The 9,588-nt window shown below is 41.9% G+C and overlaps 1 protein-coding gene across 2 annotated transcripts in view; it reads right to left on the minus strand.

Moving 5' to 3' along the window:
- The window catches only part of TCP11 (t-complex 11), a 323,210-nt gene extending 315,149 nt beyond the window's left edge, over positions 1-8,061 (minus strand). The window contains exons 1-2 of one of the 2 annotated variants that reach the window (XM_078644306.1): positions 7,979-8,061; positions 3,320-3,444 (exon numbers count right to left, since the gene is read on the minus strand). In XM_078644306.1, coding sequence (XP_078500432.1) covers positions 3,320-3,444; positions 7,979-8,046 — 193 coding nt within the window. In that variant the 5' untranslated portion in view covers positions 8,047-8,061. Of the gene's footprint in view, positions 1-3,319; positions 3,445-7,729 lie in introns of both variants that reach the window. The other variant, XM_078644305.1, reaches the window with a different exon arrangement.
- Positions 8,062-9,588: the final 1,527 nt, after the last annotated feature.

Consider the following 9,588-nt stretch of genomic DNA (forward strand, 5'->3'; position numbering starts at 1 on the left):
GGGGCCTGATGGCTACCCTATTCTATTTTACAAGACTTTTCTTCCTGTGGTTGTTCCCAAGCTTCAATCTGTCTTTGACACTTTTATTAAGGATGGGTCTGTTTCTGGTACAGCGGCTGACGCTACCATTGTAGTGATTCCAAAAGAGGGAAAGGATCATTCTGATCCCAAAAACTTCCGTCCTATTTCCCTTCTTAATATGGAAGCTAAGATTTTTGCTAAAATTTTGGCCAAGAGATTGGAATCCTTCATTCCTAATCTGGTACACCCCTCTCAAACTGGTTTCGTAAAGGGCCGTCTTGCGCGGGATAATATACGTACTTTTTGTCATATTCTCGGATCAGCTAAACGTTCTCATCTCCCAGCCGCAGCCTTAGCTCTTGATGCTGAAAAGGCCTTTGACAAGGTTTCTTGGCCCTTTCTTCGTGCTGTCTTGTCTGCACATAATCTTGGTGACTCCTTTATCAATATGGTCATGTCCCTATATTCTCAACCTAGAGCTAACATCAGAGTCAACGGTGCTACTTCATCCTTTTTTAATCTTCGTCAGGGAACCCGACAGGGCTGCCCTTTATCTCCACTTTTGTTTTTACTGTCCATCGACCCTCTCCTTAGATTGATTGAGCTACACCCAGACATTAAAGGTTTTTCTTTTGGTCCTCATTGTATTAAAACTGCTGCGTATGCGGATGATGTCCTTATTTTCTCGGATGATATTGCCTTGGCTATTCCTGCTATCTCGGACACGATTTCCCTTTTTTCAAAGGTTTCAGGGTACACCTTAAATAAGGATAAGACGGAGATGTTCCCCTTGAATGCCTACTGCTTTTCTACGCATATGGGCTCTGCTGGTTTTAAATGGCAGTCTAAGCAATTAAAATACTTGGGTATCTATTTTTGCTCTACCGTATCGGCTACAATTACCTATAATGAAACCCAGACTATTCTGGTCTCCGAAACACATTTCCTGGTGGGGTCGCCTGCAGACCCTTAAAATGATGATTACACCTATTATTAATTTTGTATCCTCTATGCTCCCGGTTAAGCTTTCGGATTCCTTCTTTCATGAAATTGATGTTCTGACTTCTAAATTTTTATGGAATGATAAACGGGCTAGAATGGCATATAAATTCTTGCGGAAGCCTTGTGATATGGGGGGTTGTAATTTTCCGGATTGGGAAAAATACCAAACTGCCTTTTTGGCGTCTCAAGGAGCTCTATGGTTCTCTTTTCCCCCTCAACATGTGCCTTCTTGGCTGTTAATAGAACAAGAATTGGCTTCCCCTTTACCGACTGCTTCCTTCTGCACTGCATCTACCTTGTCCATCCCATTCTCCCGATCTATTATTTTAGATACTCTTGCTGCGGTCCGGAAGGTGGACAAGAAGGTGGCGATTCCAATCCACAAATCTAGGTGGTCGTCTATTTGGCGGAATTCTAAAATTAAAATTATTATTGATCCTTCTCTGATATCCTATTGGGCTACTAAAGGGATCTCCCTTGTTAAACACTTTTATGGTTCTGATAATCAGCCACTACCTTTCTCCTCCTTAGCTCAACAGTATTCTTTAACTAATTTGGATTTTTATACTTTTCTCAAAATCAAAGTAGCACTTGCTAAGGTGCGTCTTCTTCCTACTTCTCCTACGATTACTCTTTTTCAAATTTGGATTAAAACTGGTCATGTGGCCTCTAAAATCTATAAATTTTTATCAACGGTTTCATTACCCACTCATACGGTTGCCCAACAAAAGTGGTTACACCGTTTTGATCACAGTCTTACTGACCATATTTCTTCAGACACCTGGCAGTTGATTGGGAAACTTTCTCTTCGCAATAAAATCGCCCCATCGTTAATGCAATCTAAATTTTTCTCTGTCAACCTTCTGCATTGGACTCCTGTCCGCTTACATTCGCTCAATCTCAAAGATGATAACCTATGCTGGAGCTGTGGGTTAATGACAGGTGACTTTCCGCATATGTTTTTTGAATGCTCCCTCCTCCAACCCTTTTGGGACCTCATTCACAAACACCTCATGCTTATCTTTGGTATTAGGTTCACACTCTCATTCCCATTAATTCTATTAGGTCCATTAGCTGCCCCAGTCCCTCTCCCCTTGGAACCCATGGAATTACAACTCTTGGACCTCCTATTGACCATTGCAGTGAAAGTAATTCTTATGGATTGGAAATCATTCTCCTCTGTTTCTTATCATACTTGGTGGGCTTGGGTTTCCTTCTTACGAAGTGCTCATACCTCGGTTGACCATGCTCACCTTTCTCCATCTATTGCTAGTGGGGTTTGGACTGCTCTAGACAATTACATGGAGTTGTCCTCAAAGGGGTTGGTTGAACAGTATCCCTTTGATTTGTCTGGTTGAATGGCGTCTTGTTTGTAGGGTTAGTTTGTTGGAAATCCTTCTCTCTTTCTTTCTTTCCTTCTTCTCTGTCTTTAATCTATTCTTCTATCCTTTTTCATTCTTTTTTTTTCTCTTTCTTTCTTCTTTCTTTGCTCTTTCCCTCGCTCCCCATGATTATACCAATTGTTAGTGATACTCTTATGGGTGGTCTCTGCCTTAGTCACTGCATTTATCTTATCTAATTCTTTTTGCTGTTTTATGGCAGACTACTTTTATCTATTGAATGTATTTGATATGATTCATTTTTGATTGTCCGCTCCTGATGACTACTTATCTGCTATCAATTGTATCACTATTACTTACGATCTGTACTTTTATTTACCTCTTTATACCAATAAAATTCTTTTGAAATTAAAAAAAAGAAATGTAATATCCCAAAGTAAAAAAAAGGGCGCCAGAAAGGAGTACTTTGTTTTCAGGATGGTTGCGCTTATGCATAATTGCAAAATTAATACAGAACTACAAAGCTTTAAGAATATTGCGTTTTACCATTACATTGCTGTTGATAACAATGAGTACATGACCTCAGGTAAGGTTTGTAATCGGACATTGGTGACATTTTGCAAGATCAAGAAATTCTTAACTTTCAGATCGCTGTGTGGCTGGATCACAATAATAGATATGGATTGACAAATGCAAATAGGGCACTATAGTTTTAGTGAGTTCAATTGCCGTGAGGTTTCTCATATCCTACATAAAGACAGCAACGCAACAGCAAACAGTTTTAGAAAACGCGTGGGGCCTCACATCTGGCGGGGATGTTTCAGACACTATCGAAGCCTTACTTCCTAGCTTTAGTTTTGGAATTATTTGGACATTTGAATGCCCTAAAATTATCCACAAATAGCTCAAATTAAGCACTAATAACAACATAGATAACTAAGCAGAGGTACACTCACATGCAGGTGGGTCCGGTCTATTGAGGCTTGGAAGATCATGGTGTGAAAGCTGGTCCCCTTCCAGAGGTTCACAGTCACCACTTCTTTGATTAGATGAGGAAGGTTCATCTCCAGAGTCTGCCATCCTACCCACCGAAGAAAATGAATTAAATTGCAGATTAGGAAGAGATAAGGGGAATACACACACTCAAAACACAAAAGGAGAGGGAGAGAGTACATTATCAATGTCCTCCCAAAGTAAAGACCCAAAACACAAAGGTAAGGGCGCTTCTACAACGCTATTTTGATCAACGATTTTTATTGGTTTTAATACAACAGCAGCAGCCACATCAGTTTCAATATTTATAATACAACAGCAGTATGACATTCAGAGTGTAGACAAGGCAACAGATCCACAATGAAACCAGCAGAGCAAATAGACGGCCATCATACATTTATACAGTTACAGTGGCGGACCCAGCCCAAAGTGTTCCCACCATTTACCCCAAATCTGGGCATGTTTGGAAGGGCATCTTCTGGCCTCATACATCGGCTTCTCCTGCTGGGCACACCAGTCCATGTCACAGCACCTTTGAGTCAGCATTCGGGGCTCAAGAGCTTCCCAGCAGGCAACTATGTTGCGCTTAGCCACCATGGCTGCTGTCCCCAGAAACGCTCGGTCAGTCCTGAATCCTCCCACACCCTCGGGAATGCCCAAAAGCAGCATCCGCAATGAACTTTCGACATCGCTGTACAGTCCAATATCTTGTTATATCACGGCAGGTCCAATCTAAGTGGTAGAAGTCTGCAGTGGCACAAGAGCAGCAGAAACAAGAAGGACTGGGAAGGATACCCGCCTTATATAAGTGGTCAGGAGTAAGATAAGCACAATATAAATAATACGTTTGCACCAAGTGAAGTCTGGAGGAGATTGTGATGTCTCAGGGCCATCATTGCATCGTGCCAGAACTCCTCCTCCTCCATCAATCCCCCCATCCCTCCCACCAAGCTCGTAGATGATCTAGGGTAGCAGGTGCATTAATAATCAGCGTACGGTAGATCTGTGAGAAACCACCCCTTACCAGTGCACCCATCAAAGTCTTAGCCTCTAGGGGGCTAAATTCAAGGAGAAGTGTGCCATGAGGAATGTGGGTATGCAGTGGGTGTTGAAGTTGAAGGCATTTCATGAAAATGCGTCAAAGACAGCGCATATGTGGATTGAAGTTCCTAAAAAGAGCACAGCTATGTTCCAGATCAAATGTCAACCAGTTGCAAAATGCTGATGACATCCCAGCGGGCAAAGTCTTCCAGTACAGCCGCTGCACTCAACAATATGCCCTGCCATTAGGAGCCTGTTGGGTACGTTTGGTATTTCACCCAGTGTGACGTAGTGCGGCCCACCACCCAAGAATGATCACCCGGGTCACTTTCGGCAAGGCATTAGAGACACCAGCACCATATAATATGGTCATGGACTGGTTAAACTCCAGCGAAGTAAATCCATCTCACAGAATTTGGCAGGGTATCACTTGCAGAAAAAGGTATAAAAATCTAGGTAACACCATAATTTTACAAAGGGCTATCCTGCCCATAATATTAAGCAGAAGGTATTGCCATTTCTTCAATTCTGCCTTAAATCTACGTGCTAGCAGGGTAAGGTTAAGGGATCAGGTCATTACAGACCGCAGCGCCACCTGTATACCAAGGTAACGGAAGCTCAGCCGTCGTATGGGTATGTTAGTTTGCCAGTCAACACAGCTATGCAACAGTGACAGCGCCAACAGTATTGACTTGGCAGGGTTAATATGTAGTCCAGATGGCACAGTAAAGAGGAACCAGAAATAACGAGAGCCAGTCATTTCAGGGTTAGACAGGAACAAAAGCGCAAAACAATACATTCATCATACAAATCCACTAATGAATAAATATTTAATTCACAAACAAATATTTTTTAAAAACAATTTTATTGATAATGGAAAGATAGGAGCGTTAGAAAAATTCCATTGAGGCCACCTATTGTCCATGCTATACTCTGTTTGATGTACGTACATTGCTCATGAATCAATCTGAGGATATCAACATAATTTTTATCCTCCAATATCAAATTGCTAAACATTTAAGAATTTTCAATTTTACATGCTCCATATATATATATATATATATATATATATATATATATATATATATATATAGTATTAATCCGCTAATATTATTTTCTACGCCATCACAGACACCCTGAGTAGGCGTTGCGGACCAAAGGGGTCCCCAGACAATAGGTTAAGCACCACTACCTTAGTCTATCTCTTCGGTGACACAGGTCACGAAACAGAGTCAGGCCCAAAATCCTTAATGCCGAATGGTAGCTAACGTGCACGCTGGCCTACTTAACCAGTGGCTGGGAGCGCATCATCCCAGTAGCTTCTGAGGCGCCGACGGATGCGGCACGCCTCTCTGTTCGACAAGATCCAGTAACAATAGGATTTGAACACTCGTACTGCAGCATTTGACTAGAAGGTCTCTCACCGCTCCAAGCCGGCGGCACCGTGGGGTGAGTTATCCCCGTCCCTGATGAATCTACAGGAGATGTATGCTTCGAGTTACTCGCTACATGACCATGAAGTAATTTCATGAGATTAGCTTGCCACAACCTTCAGTCTGGTCCCCCCTATCCCTCCTCCCTGTCCTGAGGAAGACCCGCAGCAGAGGAGTCTACTTACCCTTTTGCGTTAGGGTCAAAACGTCGACATCTCCCAAGAGGGCCTACACCCAACATTTGCTCCCTTCATCCCAGATGAAGCCGCACTGTAATATAATATGTTATGTTATGTTATTATGTCTCTTTTATAGTGCACGGCTACCCCGAGGGGTGTCCCGGCGCTTTTGAACTATTAAACAATCAACAGGAATTGTAATTGAATGCAGGGGGTAGGCCCAATACTGTAGGGATACCGGCCCTGTCAGGAATTGTTGCCGGATTCCTTTTGTTACAACATATTTGAACTTTCCCTTTTACCTCTTGATTATCTCCATTTTCTATCCTCCACATGAGCACTTACTTTCCCATCTCTTTCTCCCCTCGATATTAAATCACGCCAATGTTACATGTTGCATGTTATGCCTCTAAATATGCATATTTTATGAATAATACTCAGCAGAAATAAACTGGCTTTTGCAATTTAAAGAAAAATGTCTTGGTGGCCCATAATTTAAGATTTGTTGTTGTGTTTTTAGAATGTGCTTTCAGACTGTACATGTTGCGCCTATTTGAATTGATTGCCTAGGATACTCTTTTTCAGACACGCATTGACTACATTTGGCAATTGTCTAGGACCACTGTTTTCTTTATCGAATGGTAGCTAACAGTCCTGAATGTAGTAGACCAGGGCCACTAGAATTATGTGATTGTGCGGCTAGTTTTCATATAATTATAGATTTGCTGCATTTGACACATAATACGTCATCTGCTGAAAAATATTGTTTCTTGCTCTAAAGGTTCAAAAGTTATTAAAAATGCAGTAACACGTGTTTCCGCACAGTGGAAGGCCTTTTGCCAAACTGGACTAGCTACCTTTCTTTTGCTTATTGCTACATTTGGGTGTTAAACTGATACTAATGAGGTGAACCAATGCCCAGACAGCTTTATCGAGATTAAAACTGAAATAAGTCACTTTATTTGGCTTTTCTTGAGGCATAATTTCCATGATCAGCCATTTATCAAATGGGACTTACAGCCATCTCCTGGACTCACATTCAGCTTAAGTGGCACAACTCAATTTACACTCCAGAATACAGGACCTCCCAGATTCTCTAACAACCCTTTTCACCAGTAAAAGCACACCAACCTCCAACTACTCTGCGATTTATTCACTCGTGTCAAAATAATCACTTTTCAGTTGCTCCCTAACACTATGCTAGAGTATTTATAGAAACTGCTGTTCTTCAAGACTCGTTGTTCTTCAAGACTCGTTTGTTTATCATGAGATATGAGAACGTACAGGTACTTTGGTCTTGCAGGTGCCATAGCGCACATGAAACGACTCAATTGGCCCCCAGTTCAAATACGTCGCCGAGAACCCATATTTTCCGTAGGTGACGTTTCGGCAGACCGTCTACCACAGTGGAACGTTCCAATGCTCCCAGGATTCCGCTGCCTTTTTCCCCACAAAGAAATATTCTCATGTTCCACGTAAGTCATATTCACCATTTTTTCCAAACCCTTCTATCTCTTGTCCTTTTAGCCAAACTGACTATATGTAAAGATCATGCGTCCCAAACACTCCCCTACTTGTGGCAATGGAACCGTCCATTGAGCCCTAGTATGAACCCATTCTCTCCATGTAACTTTAGTGTCATTGCTGAAAAACTGCTACTTTTTCCTTCCGCGTTGATTGCGTTGAAGTCTTGCATTGTTTTCACAAACCTCGGACTCACCTTCACATTCAGGATCTTCCGAAGCTCTGTTTACCCCACACAACCCTTTAAAACAGGCGCGACTAATCGTTATGCGAAAGGGGGGTGTCTGAAAGGGCGGGTTAAGTGCGCGAAGGCTTCGGATTGAAACGGTACTTGAAGGATAGGTGGGGTGCTATTTTCATTACCCCTCCACTTCGCGAGCACCGAAGAACGTCGGAGTAAAAAAATCACCATGTATGTAATAGAATGGTACAGTCTGACAGTTACCCTAAACAATGGTTGCTCCGCCCACAGAGGCGGGCCATGTTTTGAAAACAAACCTCCCCTTTCTCCATGGTAACTAAAGGATGCGGCGCCTTCTCAGCTGCCAAGCGCGCGAGCGTCAGACGTAAAGTCGTAATAGGAAGACTGAATACGTTATTAATAGTGTGGACAGACGGCAGGGATAGAGTTTGTTCACCGCCATTTTGTGCCTTCTTGACCAAGATGTCAGGTAAAATACATTCGCGGAAAAGCCGTCTTCTACCACATGAACAGAAAACTGAATCCTACGCCGTGGACTTTGTAAATTAATAGTTGGTGTCCTTATTTCTGCGCTTCTCTCTCTATTTGGTTGGTGTCTTTTTAGCACCATATATTTAACTTTTTTTTAAATTATTGTCCAGAAAGTCACATGAACCTACATTTTTGCCCCTTATTCAATCAGAAATGCCCTTAATAGGCCAAATTTTAATTCTCATTACATCATTTTAACTTAGGTTTTTGTAAAAAAAATGTTTAAAAAATACACATACCCTGTTGATTCCCATTCCCCTCCCCCCAAAATGGGGTAGGCCACAGATATAGCAATAACACTAGTATTGGCTGTCACTACTATGGTTACCAGCCACCTTTCCCAGGGAAAAATACCTGACATAAATGTAGAACTTAATATAAAATCGCTTGTGTTCATTTTCAGAATTGCTTTTCTGTCTTTGTTTACTTTAATTATTAGTCTGTGATTGTTAAGGCATCAATTGAACGTATTTTCAAGTGTTTTCTTATATTTCTAATGATACTTACAAAGCCCTTCCCCTTTCTAATATCGTCTTGCACAATAGCATTTGTACCTGTGAGCAGGGCAGGGAAGGAGTGGTGTGCCCATTCCTGAGTGCGCAAAGACTGTTTGGACACATAAGCTCCTGGCTGGGCGGTGTCCTGACCAATCACGGCGCTGCTTGCAGCGTTGTGATTGGCTTAGGGGATGAATGAATATTATTATTATTAAATCAAACACCCCCGCATGACCTCCCTGCATGATCAACCACTCCCCCACCCCTCGAGTCATGTCGGCGGCGACTGCCGCAATGGCCCACCCGAATGCACCCTTGGCCCACCCAAATAAAAATTCCTGTAGCTGGGCCTGTTTCTAATGAAAGTATTGAGGGGTCTGTCCTTGTGCTTTTCTTCGCAGACAGAGGACTATGGAACGGGCTGGGGGATTAGATGGTAAATCTCAGGGAATAACAATAAAGTTAAGATACCTGGTAGTTAATGCACTTGCTGGAGAGATCGGTGTTTTGTCTAGTAACAGTGTTGACTCATAAACTAGCACATAGCAATCTGAAACCTTGGCAGCTATACGTGACATTTTCATAATTTCATTGTAGTTATGAGTGACATTTCAACGACTATGAGTGACACTTTCTCGCTAGCAAAATCAAGCAATGAAGATGAGGGAAACATAAATATTAGAAACTACACCCCTCCCTCCTCCTTTAGAATTCATGAAAATCTATTTTAAAAATACTGAAAAGTTTTTTGTCATTACACATTCAATTCAATATCTCATCAATACTTAAATACAGGCAGAGCAATTTATTTGGTTTGTACTGCTG

This window comes from Lissotriton helveticus, chromosome 5_1 (genome assembly GCF_964261635.1).
Source record: "Lissotriton helveticus chromosome 5_1, aLisHel1.1, whole genome shotgun sequence".
NCBI classification, from domain to species: Eukaryota; Metazoa; Chordata; class Amphibia; order Caudata; family Salamandridae; genus Lissotriton; species Lissotriton helveticus.